At 41.3% G+C, this 23,255-nt stretch overlaps 2 protein-coding genes and 1 non-coding gene across 4 annotated transcripts; 2 read left to right on the forward strand and 1 right to left on the reverse strand.

Annotated features, from left to right (window-relative positions):
* The first annotated feature begins 1,919 nt into the window (after positions 1 to 1,919).
* On the forward strand, positions 1,920 to 15,688 carry LOC116380196 (plexin domain-containing protein 1-like). Its single transcript, XM_031842143.1, has 13 exons — positions 1,920 to 2,430; positions 8,996 to 9,156; positions 11,041 to 11,175; positions 11,301 to 11,370; positions 11,673 to 11,795; positions 11,886 to 12,004; positions 12,090 to 12,180; positions 12,263 to 12,358; positions 12,450 to 12,531; positions 12,613 to 12,673; positions 12,761 to 12,884; positions 14,233 to 14,393; positions 14,603 to 15,688. The coding sequence occupies exons 1-13, from the start codon at positions 2,355 to 2,357 to the stop codon at positions 14,726 to 14,728; spliced, it is 1,425 nt and encodes a 474-aa protein (XP_031698003.1). The 5' UTR covers positions 1,920 to 2,354; the 3' UTR covers positions 14,729 to 15,688.
* A 944-nt stretch (positions 15,689 to 16,632) lies between these two features.
* Positions 16,633 to 16,704, reverse strand: trnac-gca (transfer RNA cysteine (anticodon GCA)). Its single transcript has one exon. It is a non-coding gene; the product is annotated as a tRNA-Cys (tRNA).
* A 487-nt stretch (positions 16,705 to 17,191) lies between these two features.
* Positions 17,192 to 22,735, forward strand: LOC116381451 (LIM and SH3 domain protein 1-like). Of its 2 annotated transcripts, XM_031843615.1 has the most exons (8): positions 17,311 to 17,378; positions 17,593 to 17,637; positions 18,405 to 18,499; positions 18,618 to 18,702; positions 19,814 to 19,921; positions 21,540 to 21,609; positions 21,687 to 21,775; positions 22,258 to 22,735. In XM_031843615.1, the coding sequence occupies exons 3-8, from the start codon at positions 18,444 to 18,446 to the stop codon at positions 22,429 to 22,431; spliced, it is 582 nt and encodes a 193-aa protein (XP_031699475.1). In that variant the 5' UTR covers positions 17,311 to 17,378; positions 17,593 to 17,637; positions 18,405 to 18,443; the 3' UTR covers positions 22,432 to 22,735. The 2 variants fall into 2 exon arrangements, with proteins under 2 accessions (XP_031699474.1, XP_031699475.1); XM_031843614.1 differs by lacking the exon at positions 17,593 to 17,637 and having other exon boundaries at positions 17,192 to 17,378; positions 22,258 to 22,732.
* Positions 22,736 to 23,255: the final 520 nt, after the last annotated feature.

Here is a 23,255-nt window from a genome sequence, read left to right on the forward strand (position 1 = left end):
TGCTATTTCGTCAACATCTGCTTCCCCATGAGATCAAGGTGGTGTATTGCTTCCCACTGGTTTCCTCGAAGTGTGTGATGAGACAAATATTGCTGTGTGAGCATGTTTAAGATTAGAGCGAAGATGCACGATGCAACACAATTTCAGAATCGTTTATGATTGCGAAAACTTGTAACAGAATAGACTTTTGTAGAAAGGCAACCCAACGCCACACGTTATTACTATTCTTATTGCCTCTGAGGGGAATCCAAGTGGACAGACAACACAAATCCAGTTTAAATAAAAACCATGTAAGATAAAACTTTGTGACAATGACAAATAGTGCCCCCAAAACTATTTCGCTCGTTGTGTTAGTGTGTTAAAAACGAAGGGAAACAAATATTATGTGCATTTCTGAGGCGTCACAAGACAGAACACATTCTGCACACTGGCTGGTCTGTATGTGTTGGATTGTTTAACAGATCCAATTGATCACAAATTAACTCATTTATCACATTTGTCAAGACTGCAGCTTTGTTTTTTTCACCATCACAGTAAACTCCTTTGGCCCCACAATAACCAGAGCATCAGGAGATGAGATGATATTCCTTTTACGTTTGATTTATTGCATTAAACTGACTTTAAGATTTGTTTTTCTCGTTGATTAAAAAGGCAGTTTTCTTCACTCAGATTCACTATACAGAGAAGAAAAGATACTTGAATCAACATGTTTTGTCTGCTTCTGAACAGATTCCCACAGATGTCGGTCAGATGAACTTATGGCCTAAAACTGGAGCAGCTGACGAGGAAGAAAGAAGCCAAAGAAAGAAAGAAACCTCTTGATCAAAAGTAAGACCAAACCCAGTCTTTTTGTAACACCTGCTAGTATCATCGATACTAACCTGTTTGGTATACTTTGGGCATGTTTGCACATGCATTGTCTGTGCATGCACCATTCAAATATTTTGTGTATACTGGTTCAGAAGCAGAGATTTTTTTTTAACGGAGAGTCCGTGGATACACTTTTGTTATCCTCTTCAACAGCTGTGCAAGAATTTTTCTGCAGAGCACCACGGGACGTCCTGCTGTCTCCCACCTGTCCACATGCATATAAGCTTAACTCCTACTGAGAATACTCAGCTCAGAACACATTTCATAGATGCTTGGTGTGAATATTAATACTAGAGGTGTAACAGGACATTAAAGTCCCGGTTTAGGAGTCATGGTTCTGTACCAGTTTGGTACGGCGGCGGGAAACAAGCCTTATAATACAACTACACCAACAAGCGGCGTACAGCTCAAGGTGTCCAGGTGGAATTTGTGCTTGTGAACTTTGGTTCCACATTTCGTGCTATTAATTTTATTATTATATATCTCTACATTGCTGGGCAGCGTCGAGTTTCTCTTATTCTTTGCTGTCGGTGTTCTGGACCTTTAAATCCGTCCTGCTTCTGATTCTTAATAAAGAGGCCGCTTCTTACTTACTGATGAGCAGCGACGGACGACAATCACAGTCACAGTTGCAACGTTTACTCCTGATGTCCCAGGTTCCTGAAAAACATGTCAGATTAAAGCAGAATCTATTTATTTAATGTATTTGAACAAGAACAACTTATATAACTATATGAATAAATGTGTTTTTTTTACATTTAACATGACCCTCTATAATAAAATCAAATGAACGTACAATTTTGCATTAATCCACGTAATATTTCTTCAAACAAACAACAGGGAATGATTTCTCAGAATGTCAACAACGTCACATTTGTTTTGGTTCAACGTGCTTCCACATGAGGGAGACATACTCCTCCCAACTCCAACCCCCTTTTTGGAGTTTAGAAGGAATGAAAAAATGTAGAAATACATAAATATTTTCCTCTTTTGTGGAGGATGTACAAAAATCCAGAGCTCTGTCAGAGAGAGAAACAGAGAGAGACGCACGCAAGAGAAGAGACAGATGGACGGAAAGGAGGAAGTGAAGACTTAATTCAAGAAGGAAAAATAACAAAATTGTGCAGAAGAAAGAGAGAAGGGGAAACACCTCACTTTGTAACACGTGAGCTGTTTGTCAACTCCTTCCCTGACAGGGACCTGTTCTGCCAGATGTTACTCTAAAGGGCAAAACGAGGACGTGAAGCAGAGAAGAGAGACAGAGGAGGGAGAGAAAAGCAGGAAACCTTGGCTGAGGTTAGGAAAAAAGCAGTTGTGTGGGAGAACAAAGGCGAAGAGACAAGAGACAGCGACCAAAAGGCAGGGGAGTGGAGGAGTGAGGCGCCCCGTTCCTTTCAGCAAAGTGAGGGGGGGGGTAAAAGAAGAAGAAGAAGAAGAGAGGAGTGATAACAAGTCGGGGAAGGAGGGAGAAGAGTTGGCTGGACATGGGGCTTTGTGCCGTTCTCCTCATCTGTCTCTCCCAGGCTGAGCTGGGGAGAGTCTGGGCTCACGTACATGAAGGTAAGCCCCCCATTCTCAGGTATTCATATGTCTTCTAATATCAACACCGTTTTGTCTGCATGTCTTCAGAACGGACTGTCAAAACAGCTTCTAATTTTCAGGTTAAAAGAAATATTATATGAACAGTATTCTGGTCACTAACTCTGGCACCAGGCAGGCTTTAAAAAATGTTTTTTGGGCCATTTTTGTTATGGGTGGATTTGTGTATGTGTGAAGCTAACAGGTCCCATGACATTTCTCTCTGTCAGTCACAGGAAGCACATGAAAGACTGTGTGTGTGTGTGTGTGTGTGTGTGTGTGTGTGTGTGTGTGTGTGTGTGTGAAGGTCTGGATTTTCTTGGGATGCCATTGTTTCAAATTAGAACCAGTGTTTCCAATTTGAAAACCAGACATCTGGTGCTCACTTGCTTGAAAAATAGGAATCATGTGATCGGAAACCCTGCACTTCAGCAGATAAATGTTTGAGGTTAACCAGTAATTTAAATTATGAAAAAAAAGTATGAAAGTAGAAAAAGTCAATGAGAGCAGCAGCTGAGCCTAGATGACATATTTGGAAAGTTTCTTGCTTTTCTATGTTGCTTTATCTCATCTCAAATTATGTTTAATGACCAGACATAATGTGCTTGTTCTGTGCATCACCTGCATATGTGTGCTGCCTCACTATGTGTGTGTGTGTGTGTGCGTGTCTGTATGAGTGTACGCGCATGTATGTATTTTTGTTCTCCTTGGAGATACATTATTTTTAGCCAGCCCCCGTTCCTCCGCTGCCGCTCCTCCGACAATCAGCGGTGCCCCACTTTCTCTGGCCTATCCTGTGCTCCCAGTTCCTCTGATCAGGGGCCTCGCTCTGCAGAGGACAAGCCGACACACTGTGCAGAGAGACCAGAGACTCAGATCCCCGCCCTAACATAAGACAACCGGAAGTCTGTCCATGCTCATCTTTATCAATAAAAACACACTAACACCAAGGATCCAGTTCAAGTTGTCAGCCTCACCCCTGAACAGCAGGTGTCTCTATTTTGGGCTCAGTTTCCCACAGCCTCATAACTTCATCTAAGTGCTTGCTCACACCAGAAAGTAGAGCAGGTCTTCGCTAAATTGGCGGTGCTGTGGTGACTACGCTGCGCTCCCAACCACTTGGATTGAAGGGGATGTATTTGTACCGTCCACTCCGGAGTCAGGGCTCTGACCGAGGGCCACTTCATAGTCCAGCGGTTTCACATAAAATGTCTGTCTCTGCTCTCTGAAAAAGGTCAGCAGAGGAGGTCAGCAGTCAAGACTGACCAACAGCACGAATTTCATGAAATGTTGCCGTTATAAATGCTGGTGGGACCAGGCCTCTACATACGTCTGCTGCATGTTGGATATGTTTGTCGTAATATGTATTTATTGAGTCATTCATGTGCAAACACATGTTGGCAGTTGAGCAAAAAAACTACAGCCATGCAAGCGGCTCTGTGAGAGGCTGCACTGAGGAACAGTAACAACAGCACTAAACAGTAAACAAGCACAGCTCAGGCTGGATGAAAGTCAGGGGTTATTCCAATCCATCCAGAGGGGAACATGAATGTCTGAACCACATGGCATGGCCGTCCTTCCAACAGTTATTGAGTCGTTTCACTCAAAACCACAAATGTCAACCTGCTGGCGGCGCAGTAGAAGAAAAGTCGAGGGATCACCAAAGTCATTAGGATAATATATTATAAAATAATATACTTGAGATATTTCAGTTTGAACTGAAGTGGTGGAGAGTAAATCTACACCACTACTCAAAGTTATTTTTCCCACTCAGGTCTTCTGTTACCCGGAAATCGGTCACACCTCCCAGTGCAGCAGGTGTCATGACCCGCTGTGTGAACAGGTCAGCAGGTCACCAAAATCCCTTTTCACTAAGTGGAGCTTACTCGGCATGTCTGAGTATACCAGTGTTAATGGCATCATTTATAACATGGATGCATAATATCATCCGCTCCGGCATGATGAAACAAAAGAGTAGAGGAGATCGCTGACTTTTAACCGTTTCATCAGGCTTCATAAAATGCACAAGTCATTTGATACTGATTTAAATTTAGGGACAGCTCCCTTTAAATCACAGATAGTAAGATATCAACATGGTGACCTTTTAAGTGGTAAGAATAACATGAAGACAACTTGATCCACATTGATACGTTTTGGCTTCAGTCTGATGCAGATGTGAATAGGTTTCAAACTGGATGACATCTATACAAGACAACTGATCTAAATCTGACAGGCTGCAGTGATGAATAGCCACGGTGGGCCTGAGCCTGCAGACTAATGACCGGAAGGAGCTAAAAATGACATAACACCAATATTTTCTCTTCAACTTTTTCTTAGTTGCCACCAAGAGAATATCTTCAGAGTCGTATTATTTTAGCAAAAGGGAATATAAGTAACTCCGCAGTCCAACTCGTATTTCCTGCAGTACGGTAACATACAACAAAGACCACAAATAGCCCAATAATCTCATCATGTAAACAGAGCCTCCTTATCAAAACATCACATGTTAATCCGACAGATTATTGTCCAGATAGATTTATCAGGAGTTTCTGTACATTCCTTTCTGTAAAATAAATCAAGACAGTGAACTACAGCTGGAACAAATATCATCTACAAACTGAAACTTCATGTCAGCTGCACACAAAAGGTCGGTTCCAATACAAAGAAGGAACAACATGACAGTAAATCAAACAATTTATAAACTCTGATCTTGATCCGTGTGTCCATATTTATCTGAGCGCTTTTCTTCTCGGGTCCTTATCGGTCCAGCTGACAGTGTTTGTGTGTCATGGTTACTGCTTGTTCCTCTGAACGTAAAATGCCAAATGGCTTTCAGCCACGCCACAAGCCCTAGCCTGGTTCTAACACGGATCAACTGCAAAGACACACATTGGCATGCACAGCGGTGACGTTGCATTTTGATTACTGTTCCACTGATGGTTCTTCTGCCAGAAGACAGGTGACACTTACACCGCGTCTCGTCCGACACAGCGCACAACGCGGCACGGTTACAGGGTTCGAGACTTTGTTCGTATCGTGAGGTTTAATCATGTCTCCCCTGCTGTGTTTGGATGGTACATAATGATTCACTCTCCTCAGCGTATCCGTCTCTGGAGCAAAGATGTTGGCCTTCTGCTCTCTTTTGTTGGGCTTGCAGATAATTAGATTTTCCTGTCCAGGACCAAGTGCATGCCTTTGTGCTCTCAGTGTATCCCCCAATGTGCTCGCACTACAAAGTATTGAACATTTGACAAGAAAGAGATTCCTTTCAGAGGACATTTATTTTTTTTCACCTCTGGACTTCATCCAGCCGAACAGATTGAAAGACCATTAAGCTTTTGTCTTTTGTGTTTTCATCTGGTCTGTGTTGTCCAGTGTCTGTCTAGCCTTCAAAAGCTGCTTTTCAAACAGTAAAGATGTAACATATTATGTTTCTTTGGTGACTGTCATCAACAAATCATAGATAAATAGTTTGAATTTGGCAAAAGATGTAAAAACAAGTGATGTAAGAACACCACGGAGCTACTATAGGTTTCTGGAAAAAGACAAAGAGAGCAAGAGATCAGGGGAACGGGAGAAAGGTGCGTGGGAGACGATAAAGGCATGAATGAACACAGTGTGTATATCTATAGCACACTGTATATGGCTCAAAATGATGTGGCCTAGTTTGATGCGACACCCACTAGATGTATAAGGTGGTTGCTGCAATGCAGGTGCAGATGTAATGGATACCGCCTCAAAAGAGGCTGATGTACATCTGTTAATAATTCAAAATAAACCTGCAGGATTAGAGGCTTGATTCTCACTCAGGTCAACACAGGTGGCGCTGCAAGATATATTGGATTAAACAGCTGGAAATCTGAAATCGACTAAATTTGGAGGACTGTCAGAATAATTTCCATGCATTATATATTGTAATAGAGGGGGCATCATGGTTTATGGTTACCGTTAAACCGCCCGCTCTTCTCCAGAAGATGTGTCACTTTAGTCGTTGGATTTCTGGCCCCCTTTCAAATTCACCAGAATGTTTTCTTCTGTTCCAGTTTGCACATTCCCAATGCAGGTTCCACACACACACACACACACACACACACACACACACACACACACACACATGTGTCTGCCAGACCTGATGCTATGGCGGTTACTTAACTCAAGTCCTTAAGCAACCTATTTTTTGTTGTTAGAAGTCCATCCAGGCCCACATGCAGACAGTTAAACAACGTTAGAGATGTTCCCGGAAAAGAAGCTCAATATTTGCAAAGTGAAAAAATGAATGCACAATCATATACAGGTTGGCTGCATTTCTAAAGGACTTGACGTACATTCTGTAATAACTAATGCATAGTCCCTGATCTGCCACTTCCAGCCTTCCTCCCCCTCAGACCTCTTCCTCATCCTTAGCTGTTTAGTGATGATGATGATATGTGATGCCAATATGACCCAATTAGGAGCCTCTTGTTCTGAAGACGTGGAAATGGCTTCCTCTGCACCGTAATCAAATGAGATTCCTCATTAGAGCCGTCTCCCCTGAGTGTGTGATAACCTCTCGATGTTTCTTTTCTCTTGTCCCATTTTGTTTCTCAAGTCTCTTTTTGTCATCGTGTTTTACACATCTAATAAATTCACTTCATTCATCCGAGCACCCCAATTAGGTAAAGCTTTCAGTGAGCTTAACCATTACGATTCGGAGGATGAAATCTTACAGTGTTGCAAAGAACCATAAAACCAGAACTTCAAATGTTTGCACGGATTAAACAAACAGGACATCATGTGTTAATCTGTGAGCTTTAGGGTGGATGGTACGCAGATTTCGTTACCTTTTAACGGAGCCAGACAAACCGTTTACCCCGTTTCCAGTCTTTATGCTAAGCTAAGCTAACCGGCTGCAGCTTCACATTCACGTACAAACTTAATATAGTACTTCTCATCTAATTCTCTGCATGAAAGCGAATCAGCATGTTTCCCAGAATGTTGCACTACTCTAACTAACTACTAACACATCGTCTGCTTCAGCCAACAAATATCAAAATGAGACCAAATGCCAAATATCCAATAAGTTGCGGTAATATTTTAACGGCATCTCACAGAAGCACACTCTCTCTTAAGCACACAGAGAAAAATAAACACGTACTTTTGACAACTTTGGTCAAAGGTTTGTAGTCACCCAAACATTTCTCCCTGAAGTGATTGTTAAACATCTCATTCCAAAACAATGGGCTTTACTCTGCTGCTGCAACAGACTCCACTCTCCTGGGAGGACTTTCCACCAGATGTGAAACCTGGCTGCAGGGATTGTCTCCCAGAGCATCAGTGAGGTCGGCCAGTTAAGTTCTTTCTCACCAGTCTGAGATAACCATTTCTGTATAGAGCTGGCTTTGTGGATTGTCATCAACAGGAAAGGGCCTTCCCAAACTATTGCCACACAGCTGGAATCAAACTATCGTCTAAATTATCAATGAATGCCGGAGCGTTACGATGTTAATTGGAACAAACAGACTAAGCCAAGAATCAAAGAACAGCTGCAGACCAAAACTACTAAAAAGTATGTAGATCGGACCCGGGGTGTGCACATACTGTACTGTTGGTCATATGTTGTAAACACCATTTAAAAGGAAAGAGGCTGAGAGGGGGGTCTGAACCTCAGGCTGGCTCTTGTCTTTGTTTTTCTCAAGAAGTTCATAGACATGCGGTTATACTTAACTGCTCAGATCAGACAAATCTAGACAACAAGCTGGATTTAACCTTCAACTTCTTCTTCGGTGGGAAAACAGTCGGAGACCTTCACGTGGAATTCTGCTGATCTCACAACTCTGTCTGGAAATGTCCAGAGGACAGCGAGTCGTGGATCGGTTTAACTTTAAGTTTAAAGAAAGAACGAAAGAAACGTTCCAAATGTGAAATAAATAGGAATATCAATCTGTGATCCGTTGAGCCGATGACAAGAAACCCAAACAAATGTAGGTGGTCAGACGTAAACACACACAGGAATAATTGACCAATAAAGAATGCTGGTACCAAATAAAGGCTGTATCATGCTTCACTATTAGTTAATTACCACCTGTGGTCCGGCCAAAACACACTTTTATGACGTTCAAAATGTAGAAATTAGAAAGAAGTCATGGCACTGTGTCTTTATGACAGAAAAGAAACCAGATGGGTTTCTGAGTTTTGTTGTTTTCTTCTGTCTCCGTGTGAGTTATTGCTCCAAACGTGAATTATATTTTCTGTGTTAATAAACCAAAGCATGGCAACAATAATGAGCAGATGTGAACGCAGAGTTTAATTTAGTTCCTGTTCCTTTTAAAAGACATTTGACCAGATAATTACAGAGCTCTTTTCACACATTTTGGGATCGGGGACAGAATTCGACAATCATGTTTTCTCAAAAGTCTGGAATCTAAAATAACAGATGAAGAATTACTACAGCATGAAGAAAAACATGGCAGAGTTCAAGAGGCAGCTGTTCGTTCATGGATTAAATCCTCCTGGATGTCTGCGTGTGGCCCTCGTGTGTGTTAACTGTTCGACGCCTGTCTTGTTCTAGATGCACTGAGTGGGACTCTTCTGCAGACGGATGTGGATCTGTCCAGTTCCCACAGAACCAGGAGGGACCAGCAGACCCCACACAAACACAGAGAAGCCCGCAACACCGGAGGAAGAGGACTTGATGTCAGCACCCTGCCTGACAACATGACCCACATCGTGGTGAGATACAAATAATTGATCCTTTGCTAAGTCCATTTTTGCTCGGACAATAATAAAAAAAAAGAATGAACATCATTCTGTATTAAAGACGACTTTAAACTAGAGATTGAGACCACAAACCCATATTTACAATGTTTACTGAGGTAATAAATCAAGAGAGAAGTAGAGTCATTTTCTCATAGACTTCTATACAATCAGACATATTTTTGGCCCACTGCTGGCCATTAGAAAGAATGCAAGTTCAAGGCACTTTGGTAATGGCTACACTTTTCAAAACAGCTCTACAGGTTGTTATAAGTTGACTTACAGACATAAGAGCTCTTAAAATTGCATATTTTTATGAAAAAAATGTTGTTAACTGCTGGTTAATATCAGGTTCAAATTAGAAAACAGCATGTAGTTATTTGCATGCATTGTAGAACCTTTAATCTGACTGTGGGGTCATAATATTTACACTTTGCTAGACTAGAGAAGCTTTGAGTGGAGGTTAATGTTATTGTGTCAGGTGAACCTGTCCTCTGCCAATTTCCACTTATTACCTTTGGCATCTGTGTGTGTTTGTTTGAGTGTGTATGATGTCACAGACTCTTCTTTCACTTGAATCAGCCTCAGTCAAATTCAACCCAAATAAATTGTGTCGTACCTTTTTTCTTTCTTTTTTTTTTTATTTCCTTTTTGCTCCAATTCAAATTGAAAACAGACGAGAGCCTCGTCCTGCCAACTTACAGTTGTTTGTTTGAGTGCGAGTATGTGCGCGTGTGCATGTGAATGACTCACTTGGACAAGATCACATGGAGCCCTGTTGTACTACTGCTGCTGCTGCTGCTGCCTTTTTGGGGGGAGGTCTGGTCCCAGTTTACAAAACCCTTCACCTCTTGTCTTGCCAATTGGGAACCTCTTCAATAAATCAGTCAGCTGTGAGGGAGAAGTATAAGATAGTTCACTTCTCCTCATCTAGAAATCCCCCCCCCCACTAGCAAACATGTGGTGGAGATGGGAGGAAAAACAAGTGGGTCACTTGCTGTATGTGGAGCAGCCGGAGAGGCAGAGAGAGCGCTGCATTTAACTGCTCCACTTTCTGAGCCCGCACAAAACCCCAGAACCATTGCTCTCTGTCACCTTGAACTGTGGCATACATTAATAATGCCATGAAGAGCGGAGATCTGTGCCGAGTCAAAGCACAGTGTGTACACAGCTCCCTCAACTGGAACTGTTTGGGCAGAAACAGAGGAGATAAATCCCAGATGTCTGGTGCGGTGGTTTCCAAACAACCCCTCAACACACGACATCTCTTTTGATTGGTTGTATGAAGTGTCCAAAATTAACTTTTTCACTCATCGGCCAAGGGGACTGTTGGATGATGAAAATCCCCCGAGCATATTCTTTACCGGAATAAATAATAAATTGCGTTTTTTTGTGGCACATATACATTTGTTTCAGGCCAATTATGAATGACTTCTTCTGACGAGATGTGTATGAAATATAATTTAGGGCTACAACTAAAAATGAATTTCTTTATGGATTAATCTGCAGATGTTGATCGACTAATGGATTAATTCAATTAGCAGCTCTATTATAGTTTGAATGTTATATCTCCAATATGCAACTTAAAAACTCGTGTGGTACAATTTTGGAAAATAACTTCATTTTGAATCACAATCAAAAAAACTGGGAAGATGATTTGTGATTTGATATTTTCCTCACATCGTTCAGCCCTAACTGGTACCAACTATCATTTAAGAGCTTTTGGGCAAAACGATATGAATTGTGGAATAGTGACGTTATTATATGATGCAAGTCAATGGCTGTTAAACCCATTTTAAATAACCTCCGCATGAATACTGTCTTACGACAACTGTTTCTAATGCCTTTTTCTCTGAGGAGGACTCCCAGCAGTACTACACATGGCAGAGTTTTGCTCCAACAAACAGACGGACGGAGGACAAGTGGGTAGACCTGAACACCCAGAGCCAATTCCAGATCCACTACATACTGTCCAATGCACACCAGAAGGCAGCGGTTAGACTCACACACACACACACACACACACACACACACACACACACACACACCCACACACACACACACACACAGAGAGTCTGATTTAGCACCCAGCCTTGTCTGACATGTTTTCTTTTCCACAGAGGGTGGCGCTTTCGTTTGATTTCCCTTTTTATGGACACACCTTGAGACAAATTATCATCGCGACTGGTGGTGAGTTTTCTCTTTACATTACTTGATATCACCGCAGAGCTCGTCTACTTTGCTCTTCCAATCTGGAGACTGAACGTCTACCAGTGTGCTGAAGGACTTAGTCCTCCAACCCTGGGAAAATATTCTGGCTTGATGTTAAATGTTGTTCTTGATACTCTGCTACAAACACATTTTGGTCATCAGAACCTAAAAAGCATTTAGGTTTAAAAAAAAAAGAAAGAAACATGCATTTGAAAAAAGCAGACATAGTTTGTGAGTACAAATATGCAACACAACTTCTAACATCTGCACGTGCCCCTTAGGGTTCATCTTCATGGGTGACATTACTCATCGGATGCTGACTGCCACACAGTACATCGCTCCCCTCATGGCCAACTTCAACCCCAGCTTCTCCCAAAACTCAACAGTGAGGTACTCGGACAACGGTGAGTGGGAGCTCCTCTTGATGAAGTATGTAATGTTTGGGAGCTCCTGGTTTTTCTCTGACCAGCCTCTGTGTCTCCCGCTCTGCTCAGGTAACCTGTTTGTGGTGCAGTGGGACAAAGTGCACCTGAAGGACCGAGAGGCTGAAGGACCTTTTACTTTCCAGGCGGTCCTCGGCAGAAATGGAACCATTGTTTTCAACTACAGAGATGTAAGTTGTGGATTTCAACTGTTTTCTTCATCATCTGTACACTGTTACAGCTGTTAAAACAGACGCTGATGGTATTTTTTTTCAGGTCCCCATACCAGTGGAGCAAATTAATTCCACCGAGCATCCCGTGAAAGTGGGACTGTCTGATGCTTTTCTGGCACGCCAACCCTCCTTAGGTGAGTCTTTATTCAACACAACTGACTTTAAAATGTCTTAAAAATCTTGCAAACACACTAACATTTTGTATTTGTCTTGAAGAAGCGAATCAACGTACCATCTTTGAGTATCACCGTGTTGAGATTGACATCACAAAGATTGTTAGCAGATCTTCTTTTGAGTTAACGCCTCTGCCGAGTAAGTATCCTCACAAGCCAGCCTTTATACGAGAGCCTCGCCTCGTTATTCACCTCTCTGACTCCAGGACACTGTGATTTGATTCCTCCAGCTTGTCTTCAACACACTTCCTGTGATCTCTGCCTAGCATCCAACCTGACAACTAACTGTGGCTGGTGCAACACGCTTCAACGGTAGGGTCAGATTCTGACAGGTGTATCTTGCGATGAGGCCGCAGAGAGCCTGGCTCTTCTCATTTTTGCTCTGAGTTTCAGATGTTCTGACGGTATCGACCGGCATAGACAAGACTGGTTAGATTACAACTGTACTGAAGAGGTGAGATTCATTTTACCGATTTTTACAACAGAGAAATGAGCAGCCGGTTCATTTGTTCTTGAGTCACTCCTGTGGTCATTCACTCAGGCAAAAGGCACATGTGAGGACTACAACCCCGTACTACCTGAGGGATCTATGAGCTCCTTCAACCTGTCCTCTCCAGGTCCAACGCCTTCTTCAGCATGGACCAAAGACCAGCCCGTCACTACAGGTAAACGTCTCTGAGGGGTAAACAGACAGTGAGGTATGTCGGTAAAGGTTCATCTCAATGATCCTGCTGGTTCAAAGTCTGGAGAAAGATGAAGCCAAATGACCGGACTGTTGTTTTACAAAGATGTGTGACTTGGATTCAGCTTTCTCCAGAGACAACACTTATCTGAGTCTGTCATGATCAGAACCAGAAGCCCTGGACTTTTACCGTTGTTGTATCTGGAGTTTACACAGTCACAGGCATCCAATGACTGACATACAGATTAGAAAATAAGAACTTAAGAAGCAGAAAATTGAATTATGTGACCAAAATATGAATTTTTTTAGAAAGCAGACAAGGTCTGACAAAGTTTATAAAAGCCTAAAGACGAAACAACATCTTCAAAGGCAATGTTTTTCGCTGCACTTACAGTAAAGAATAATTCCTTTGGTCTTATTTCCGTAGATTTGGACACAATTCCTTACACTGATAATCACTTTGTACTCATCCAGGTAAATGCTGAGGTGTGAGAATGAGATAACATCGCTAAAAGATTCAGACGGGGCAAGAAACACAAATAGTCAAATAAATAAACAAAGAAATGTCCAGGTTACTAAGGTTATTCGGGAGAGAAAACAAAGAAACAGTATAATTATCACCCAAACCGTAGGTTGTAAACTTCCGTCACAGTTTATAGACCTACTTCCTGGTTCAGCTTTGACCGATCCTACTTGATTTAGTTGTAAATCACAGGTTTGCGCACTGAGGGGTTATTTCAGAGAGTTTTACCTCCAAATAAAGCGGTTTAGATCATTTGGCTACACTGTTGGACAGTATCCAACCCGTCTGATTGTCTGACTGCTTATTTTTTGCCATGTTAGACGTTATAGTGATCCCCATGTTCCCAGCAACTATTTTAATACAATTTTATTTTTATCTATAGGAAATGGCTACAACTATGAATAGGCTCCATGTTGTAATAAACCGTAATTATCCTTTTAACCTTCTCAGTGATTTTATCACAAGCTGGCTGAGGCTTGTTTTGGAGCTTTAATAGTCAATGTATTGGTTGACTGACTGTGCTGCTGTTAAACTGTTTGTAAATGTTTTACTATGTACACATATAATGCAACACAGACAATACGTTTTCTCCCCCCCTTGACTAAACTATGCTGTGTAGTGCTGTATACATAATGTAGTGCATCTTAAAAACAGTCACATTCACTGGTAAGAACACCAGAGCTCATACTCCTATCCCAGCCAGTCAGACCATACGTACCATCAATGCCTCTGAGGTTACGGTCACCTCACTTCTACATGCAGACTTGCTTTAACGATAACAAACAATCTCTGTTTTCCTTCCTTTCAGAGATACAGACGAGTCCACCGAACCAGAACGGGATACCGGCGAACATGCCCATCATAGCCGGTGTAGTGGCTGCACTGGTTCTGCTCGTAGCGTTGACCTTACTGGCCGTCTACTACATCAACACACACCCCACAGTCGCTCCACCGTTCTACTTCATGCAGGTGAGAAAAACAATATTCATACGTTGGTTCTGTCGAGCGAACAGTTCATTCTTCTGTTTAAAGATATATCCCACACGTGCACTCATGTTTGATGGAATGGAAGTACATTACACGCTAATTTGAAGTGTAATTTAATTTCTTTTCACTTCTACCTCACTACATTTCAAAGGAAAATATTGTACAGCTTCAGGTACTTTTGTTGTTTGTAGCGTCGCACCAACAACTACTGGCCCTCCATGAAGTTCCACAACCAGGGCTGTCAGTCCAGTTACGCCGAGGTCGAGCTTGGGGGTCACGAAAAGGAAGGCTTCATGGAGGCCGAGCAGTGCTCCTAAGACTCCTGGACTGGCAGGACTGGGAGAGAAGAAGAAAAGGACACCATCTAGAGGACTGCACAGGCATTACAAGTGGAGGAACATGGAGGATCAGGCTGACACTGGGTGTCTCTACTCCAACCTTGGCGGCTGGACAGTGTTTACTGTCACTGCTCTTGTAGCTCTTCCCAGCTTTCTCCTTGTCTTTTGCTCTTTGCCATCACACAGGGGATCTGACATTTTATACACGGCTTGGAGGGTCTGAGAGGAAGCCGATGACAAAAATGATGAGATGCAAATGTGTAACTGTACAAAACAAAACGCAAGCGGATGTCAGGGAATGACTCGAACTAGCCTTCATACTGCAAACCAACATACAGCTCAAAGTAACAATGTGTATCTATTCTGTTTATGGAGTTATTTTTGTTTCATGAAACTTCTACGCGACCATTGATTGGTTCATAAAATGTTATATTTCTGTGGAATTCACTATAACAGATATTTAGCAATGTAACTGATAGTGATTATAATGATCATCTTGAACTTCTCTAGAGAAAAGTTGCTGAGATTCACTTTTAGAGACGTGACGTTATGACTGTTTTTCTTTTAACCTTTCTGTTTAAATGTATTCTAATAAAAGCTGGTGGTGAGTGTTGAAAATAAAATGGTGCAGACCACATTGGCCAATATTTAGAGCAGGAATATCAAAGTTACTGAGACAAATGTGGAGAGGACGATGGTCACTGTCATCGGTTAACATACTGTCTAAAAGCTCTCACTCATTACAAGTGATGTAAAGATACTAACAAAGTAATCTACATTGTTTTTGCATGCAATAAACTCAATGTCCAGGCACAAGTGAGGTAATGACGCATACAAATAATGCATGTAAACAAACAGCCCTGACATGCATTGTAATATCCTTATTTTGTGATACAGTGATACATGATGCCTAATTAAATGCAATGAAATGTGGTTTTGTTGACCGTTTAGTGATGGAACAAATGAGGCACAAGAGAGCACAACAGGGAAAAATAACTTGGATAATGCCTTTTTTATCCAAATAGTAAATAGATTATATGTACGGGATACAACTAAATAAACTCCATATATCTCTCTATATATAATCATTATAATTGAACAAGTATATTGTATACAAGAAAAAAACAGAGAGAGGAAAAAAGTGATACACCCAGACCTAACGTCAGTCACTATTAGGGATTGATCATAGACTTTATATAAGAATATTATAAGGTATTGATGATAAACAAACAATACATAGCACTGCCACACGGTGGAGCCATAAATCTACAGGAAAGTCAACACATCAACACAAATTGATCCCAAATCATGGAACGCTTTGTCCCACAGATGCCAACAAAAAGGTGGCTTTAATTACAGAAACTCAGCTATCTTATTTATCAGCAAGCTAAGGCAGCGTTTGTCTCCTTAGTGTTTAAAACAGACATTGATGTTGTTACACACTCGGCACATTTCAGAAGCTAGTAAACTAACAAAGCTGTTGGCGTTAGTTGCTCCCAGAGTTAATAAACTAATTGGTCCTAATTAGAATGACCCCTGCTAGTGTGGCCACCAAAATTAGTCCCACGCTAAATGACGAACAAAAGAAACAACGTTAATTATGTAAATATGACACTTACTGTTCGATGGACGACACTAATTGGCCATCTGAAAAACTTTTAAAGTGGAAGCAGTGCAGGTGGATAGTAGAATATTTTAAATGATTGTAAAAAAAAATATATATATATATATATAGAGAGAGAGAAATACTGATGTAATAGTGCATACGTAACGGGTTTGTACATCTGCCGTTAACCGGCAATATATGTTGCTGTGTACCGATTAACGTTAGCAAGTAACATAAGAACAGTCTGTGATAAGTAGAGAAACTAATTAGAAAAAAGAGGGGGCACCCGGATTTGAACCGGGGACCTCTTGATCTGCAGTCAAATGCTCTACCACTGAGCTATACCCCCGACATATCGAGTCTGAGTCGTACTCCATTTTATATTATGGTAAGATAGTGTTGGTACCATTTCTACAGACTACATCTGCGTCCGTGGATTACAACTCGCTCCGCTAACTTCTCTTCTGTCACTATTGTCTTTCAACCATAAACTCTGGTCTTGACGTGCTGCTATGAGTGTTGCAAACCACCGGATGTCACTGTTTACGGGCCCAAAGCTTCACAAGGCTTCATCACTAGTAAGTAGTTTCGGTGAATATAATTCAACAATGATGTCTGTTTTTGATTTTGCATGTTTTATCTTAAGTTGTAAAAACACATCAGATACAATAAACATTGTATCAAGATGGAGCTTTTGATACAACTGGGATTCTGGTAACTTTTTAAGCCCTTTAACAAGTGAAGTTTCCTATAGCCGACGGTCCCTGAAGGCACCATGAAGGCTCTTCGTGCTTGACTCCTCCTCGCGGCCGTATATTAATTGAAATGCCTGCAGGCGAAGAAGAGGAGGACGACTTGTGTCCCAGCTGCTCACCACAGCCTGCACTTTACTGCTCAACACCTTTTTAAAACTATTTTTATTAGAGTTTGTTTGTGAGGAATTCCTGCACCAACATGAATCCGCCCTGTGGAAGATGCAATAAACCAGTTTATCCCACAGAAAAAATAAATTGCCTTGATAAGGTAAGGTCAAACTCCATTCTCTAACCAAATAACACTTTAATTTCCTTTTTTAGAGATTTAGTCTTTAATAATACTGTCTGATAATAAGTTGTATATGTTTTTAGAAGGCACCAGTAGTAAGAAGTAGCCTACACAGATATTGTGTAAAAGTTCAGAATAATGTATATTATTGGATTATTAATGCATTAATGTGTTCATCACTTTCATGTTGAAGCTGGTACGAGTGGAGCTCATTTAACTATATCCTGCTTGGTTGCCTGTGAGTGGATCAATTTTCAGTTTTATCTTAATCGTTAATGAAACATCATCGTTTTTTTTAATTAATTTATATTTTGTATTATTTATCTGAACACTCCAAAGTGACTTATGTTATCAAATACATGTAGTGGCATGAAAAGAACAATATTTGCGTCTGAAATGTAGAGTAGAAGAAATAAAAAAAAGTAAATTTGTACTTAAGTATACGTATAAATATACGTGTGTGTGTGTGTGTGTGTGTGTGTGTGTGTGTGTGTGTGTGTGTGTTTTCCTTGCATCAGCGTATTAAAGGGGACATATCATGAAAAACTCATTTTCAGTGGTTGAGCTCAAACATGTGGATATCTGGACTGTCTACCAACCCACAAACTGAGAAATAACATTAATCCGTTTTTTGTGGATCTGAAAACATGTGATTCAACAAGCTAGTCAGATTTGGCTCCCCTTCCTATGTCACGTGCACGCTCATTAGATATACTTCCGTCAATCTTCTCCATGACTTGAGAACTAGCTTTGTGTGAAGCCAACGAGAGTTAAAAGAGATGTCACTAGATGCTGCTCGATCATAGTGTCCTAGTGGCCTACTTTATGATTACAAGATCATCAATTCTGAAATTATTTTAAAGACATAAACCATAAACAAATGCTTTTTAAGTTACAATAACATCCTTTTTTGTGTTTCAGCTGATATCAAATGCATACATCCAAACAATCAGCAATGAGTAATCGTTTTGAATGCTTGACCCTTTAACTGTTTGCTCTCTGTAGTATTGGCACAAAGGGTGTTTCAGCTGCGAGGTTTGCAAGATGGCCCTGAGCATGACGACCTACAAAGGCTTTGAGAAGAAACCTTACTGCAGTATGTGAGTGTTTACACCACACGCAACAGTTCTTAGAGTTATAACTTTGTGTGTGTGAATTATTGTAATCCTTGAACAGAGACGTTCTAACGTTTCTGTTATTCTCCTCTCCGTCTTTCAGGCATTATCCCAAAACCTCCTTCACCATAGTGGCCGACACGCCCGAGAATCTGCGTCTCAAACAGCAGAGCATGCTGAACAGCCAGGTGAGACGTCCACAGATCAGATCCTCTGCCTCTGCTATCGCTGTCACTCCGGCAGATATACTCGTCCTCATCTGGTTGTCTTCGTCATGACTCAGTACACCTTCCCCCCTCTCTCTCTCTATCTGTCTCCTTCATTCAGATAGAATTAAATCAAATGAGCCCTTGGTCTGAATACTAAAATGACAGCATGCAAACTTGACTTTGACGTAAAGATGTAAAAATCTAAACTTGTAAATAACGTGTAAATCTCTCCTTCTGTTTCGACGTCCCGTGTGTGGCCCGGGCTAAACTCAGCCTCCTTGCCAGCCTTCACTGCTCTTAATCTCTAATCTTAATCACATACTGTTCCAGCCAGCCATTTAACCTGATCAGAGGGTTAAGTCCTCCAAGTCACGCACAAATTAAAGAGATTCCTTTACAGTGTGAATCTTGCTTTAGGGATTGTCTTGTCACTCGTGAAGCATTTCTTCCTCTGCTGAAACTCTGCACCAAACAAAACACAAGATGTAAATCGTGGCTCTAGATGTCTGAAAACAAACACCTGATGTAACCACACAGACTAGTTCCATTTTTGGTTGAAACACTTCTAAACTATCATGTAACATTACTTTGTCGACATGCTACATGGTTGTTCTGAAAACACGGTGATTAAATTGACACCAAAAGCTGTTTCCTCCTCTCTCTCTTTCTCTCTCTGTCCTCTCGTCTCGTCCCATGCAACACAGTTCATATAACCATAAAAGTCTCGGCAGTCAAGCTCTGATACTGAGGCCGCATATTCCTCATAGCAAGAACATGACTCACTTGTGTGTGTGTGTGGATCTCAGATTTACTTTCAAGTAAACATTCCAGCTTTGTTTAATGTCGTTTAAAGTGTTTCCCACCCCCCCCCTGCGCCTAAACTTGCAAGGAAATCTGACAAATAGCCGTTTAAAGCACAGCTTGTGTGTGTTTATGTTTATTTGTGAATCCCATTTGGTCGAAGTGTGCGTGCGACCGCAGAATGTCTAATCTAGCTTTTTGTCATTTTGAAGAACACAGCCCCTTTTTGGTTCTGAGAAGTTCTCCTCAGGGGGTCCAGTCTAAATCCTGATGAATTACAAATTTACAGGCGCTCTATAAGGAGGACTTTGAAAAGAACAAGGGGAAAGGTTTCAGCGTGGTGGCCGACACTCCGGAGATGCAGAGAGTGAAGAAGACGCAAGACCAGATCAGTAACGTAAGGACCGGATCAAACAAATCACAAAACAACACATGTTCTCCACCTGCAGTGGTAGCTTGTCATGCAGATAGGTTTGGTTTTACATGCCCAGTTTCTGAGATACCTTCAGGACCATAACTTACTAAATGAACATCATGCTGTATTGAAGAAGACTTAAACCTAGAGATTGAGACCATAAACTCATGTTTACAATGTTTTTCTTCTTTTTTTTAAACTATTATTTTTCCACTCAAACACAATTTCAGAAGAAACTTATATATTAACTTAAAAACAACCAGAACATGCAAGCAGCAAGTAGAGCCATTCACCCAAAGACACAACAGAAACCCGGTCCAGTGACAGGAAGTAGATTTGTGGACTAGTCCTTTACAGAAAGCTGAGACTCGAGCAGAGGAGAGCAGACGGCTGCAGAGAAGGATCTCTCAGATCCTGCAGACACATTTCAGACATTTCTCCTCGTCCAGCTGCCCTATATGGTCAAAGTCTCTCAGCTGTGGACACAAGAGGGAACGTCGGCTTTCTGCAGCGCTCTCACACACACACACACACACACACACACACACATACCACACTGAAACACACACACTTTCTTTTTTTCGTCTCATGAGGGTTCTGGGTGCAGAAAGGAATGACGGGTGATAAGCTGCATGTGAAAAAGGAAAAATCTAGTAACTTATTTTTCCACTGGGAGTTTCCCTCCTTCTGTCCTTTCTTTCTCTCTCTCTTTCCTTCCTTCCTTTTTACCTTCCTCACTCCCTCCCTCCATCCTTTCTTTCTCTCTTTCTTCTCTCTTTCCTTCCTCCCTTCCATCCCTCCCTTCTTTCTTTTTTGTCATCCTTCCTTCCCTCCTTTCAACCTTCCTCCCTCCCCCTTTCTTTCTTTCTCGTTCTTTCCTTCCTCCATCTTTCTTCCTTTCTTCCTTCCTCCCTTCCTTTCTCTCTTTCTTGCCTTCTTTCTTCCCTCCTTTCTTGTATTTGTTTTTCCTTCTGTAAGTCCCTCACTCCCTCCAGTCTTTTCTCATCTCATCCTGTCTCTGTTTTTTCTCCCACTGAGGTCTGTTGAGGACACATGGGGGGGGCTTCTCTTTTTTCCCCCTCTTCAACAGTTCCCTCTTCCAGCCCCTAAAAAGCTGGAACAACATTTGATGAATTTTAAAGATGTTGTGTCACGTTGTCGTCTGTCTCTCTCCTCTGGTGGGCTCGCTGGATGATGCAACAAGTCTATTTCTCGAGTCTTTGAACCGTCACTTTTGTACAGTTATTGAGTTCTTTCTGTTGTAAACCAGGAGACAAAGCCTTCAAAAATATTTTATATTCAAAGATAAAGATTGCTGTAGAAATATAACATAGGTTTTCCTATTTGTAAAGAAAAGAAAAAATGTTTTTTTTTTGTAGTTAATGATCTTTTTGTTTCTATAAAATAAATCTGAAACTTAAAACATAAAGTCTTCAGCTTTTTGACAATAGGAGGTTTCTCCTCTACTGAAACTGTTGCAGCAGAGACCCCCCCCCCCCCCCCTCATCATCTCCCAGCACCTCCTAAAATGGTGAGCTGCCTCTCAACAGTCATATTTGATGTAGGTTTAACACGCGTGTGTCGCTGCCTGTGTGTGCAGATAAAGTACCACGAAGACTTTGAGAAGAGCCGGATTCGAAGTGACGCACCTCCTCCTGAGAACAGACAAGGTGAGAAACACCCTCATGAGACTCCTCTGAGTATTTAACATCAGTATTAACGTGTGTGTGTGTGTGTGTGTGTGTAGACTATGAGGAACAACCGTCCAACCCTCAGAGATTCAGTCAGCCAGTCGGACCAACGCGCCCTGCTGCTGTAGCACCACCTAGTGGAGAGGTAAGGCTACTACACAGACGAACTATATGCGGACACCTGATTTATGCGTTTGATGAACGTCTCATTCCAACACAGCGGGTGTTCATCTGCTGCTGTAACGACCCAAAAGTAGAAGACGTGGGTGTCCACATACTTTTGATCATACAGTGAAGCTGTCACAATATCAGATCATATATATACTGCCACAGAGGAGCAAAGAAACCAGAAATCAGACAATTACACTTTATTTCTTAAAGTTTTTCTCAAATTTATTATGAAAATAGTTGCCGATTAATTTAATAGTTGACTGATCGATTACTCTTTGCAGCTCTAGTTTGAGTGCCGGTGTAGTTGTGTTTGTGCAGTTTATGTTGCATTAGTATGTATGTATACATTCGGCTCAGTGGTGAAATCCAGTGCAGTTGAACTGGTCTGGACTCAGTATTCTCTCTTTATGTGCTTCTGTTGATTCGTCCCCCTCTCCGTGTGTCTGCCCTCCACAGAGACGCTACCAGGCCGTGTACAGCTACGCGGCAGCAGAAGCAGATGAGGTGTCTCTGCAGGAAGGCGACCTGCTGTCAGACGTGGAGCAGATAGACGAAGGCTGGATGTTCGGGTGCAACCAGCGCACGGGGCAGCGGGGCATGCTGCCCGCCAACTACGTCCGGCCGGTGTGAGACGAGGACACGCGAGGCGGTCCGTGAATCTGTCGGCACCATTAACAGTCATGCTTCTACTCAAAATCACCTTTTGAAAATTAAAATTAAAAATTACAAAAACACCGGTTCTGCTCCCTTTTTTTTTTAAGTCTGAAATTTGTTTAAATGAGGAAATAAGATATATGAAGAGAGTCTGGAACATAAACTCACAAAAGAGGAAGTAAGAGGACATCAGAGGGATAACATTCACAAAACGGAAGAAATGTTAAATAAACCTACAGCTTACAATAATTCACACTTGTACTTATTTTCCTCCCAATCTTTCTCAAGTATGTTCCTTTATAAATAATCTTAAAACCCATTCGACCCAAAATTATCATTTTGTCTGATTTGATTAAAAGTGAAATATGCAACTTGTTTATTTAAAGAAATGATCATTTTGCTTCATTGTTTTTGTTCTAGTGTTTGAGACTTAATTGACTTATTGCATTGTTCATTTAGGAGAGGACACAATCGGTGGTAAAAGTACTTAAGTAAAAGTAGTAATACCAGAGAGTACAAATACTGTCCTACAGTCACAATTTTAATGAAGCCGAAAACGGTAAAGTCCTCGTTTATATTTAATTTCAGAATAATGAAAGACAATGTATATTATTGAACCAATTATAGTCTGTTCACCACTTAAATATTGCAGATGGCAATTACTTGCTGGGTACTTGTGAATTTCACAGAGCGATCAATAAAGTCTTATTTTAATTATATTACGTCATCATTTGTTGATTGCAGGTCAGTACAAAATGTAAAGTAACTCAAAGTATTAAATGCATTGGAGTAAAAATGAC

Source organism: Anarrhichthys ocellatus, unplaced genomic scaffold (assembly GCF_004355925.1).
Source record: "Anarrhichthys ocellatus isolate YVR2014 unplaced genomic scaffold, GSC_Weel_1.0 scaffold4, whole genome shotgun sequence".
Lineage (NCBI taxonomy): Eukaryota > Metazoa > Chordata > Actinopteri > Perciformes > Anarhichadidae > Anarrhichthys > Anarrhichthys ocellatus.

Excerpts from the sequence above, each read along its gene's own strand:
- LOC116381451 (XM_031843614.1), top strand. The coding sequence starts at position 17,310 with ATGAATCCGCCCTGTGGAAGATGCAATAAACCAGTTTATCCCACAGAA. Across the intron at positions 18,703-19,813 it reads AGAGCATGCTGAACAGCCAG|GCGCTCTATAAGGAGGACTT; the intron begins GTGAGACGTCCA and ends ACAAATTTACAG. Across the intron at positions 19,922-21,539 it reads CGCAAGACCAGATCAGTAAC|ATAAAGTACCACGAAGACTT; the intron begins GTAAGGACCGGA and ends CTGTGTGTGCAG.
- LOC116380196 (XM_031842143.1), top strand. The coding sequence starts at position 2,355 with ATGGGGCTTTGTGCCGTTCTCCTCATCTGTCTCTCCCAGGCTGAGCTG. Across the intron at positions 12,674-12,760 it reads ATTACAACTGTACTGAAGAG|GCAAAAGGCACATGTGAGGA; the intron begins GTGAGATTCATT and ends TCATTCACTCAG. Across the intron at positions 12,885-14,232 it reads AGACCAGCCCGTCACTACAG|AGATACAGACGAGTCCACCG; the intron begins GTAAACGTCTCT and ends CCTTCCTTTCAG.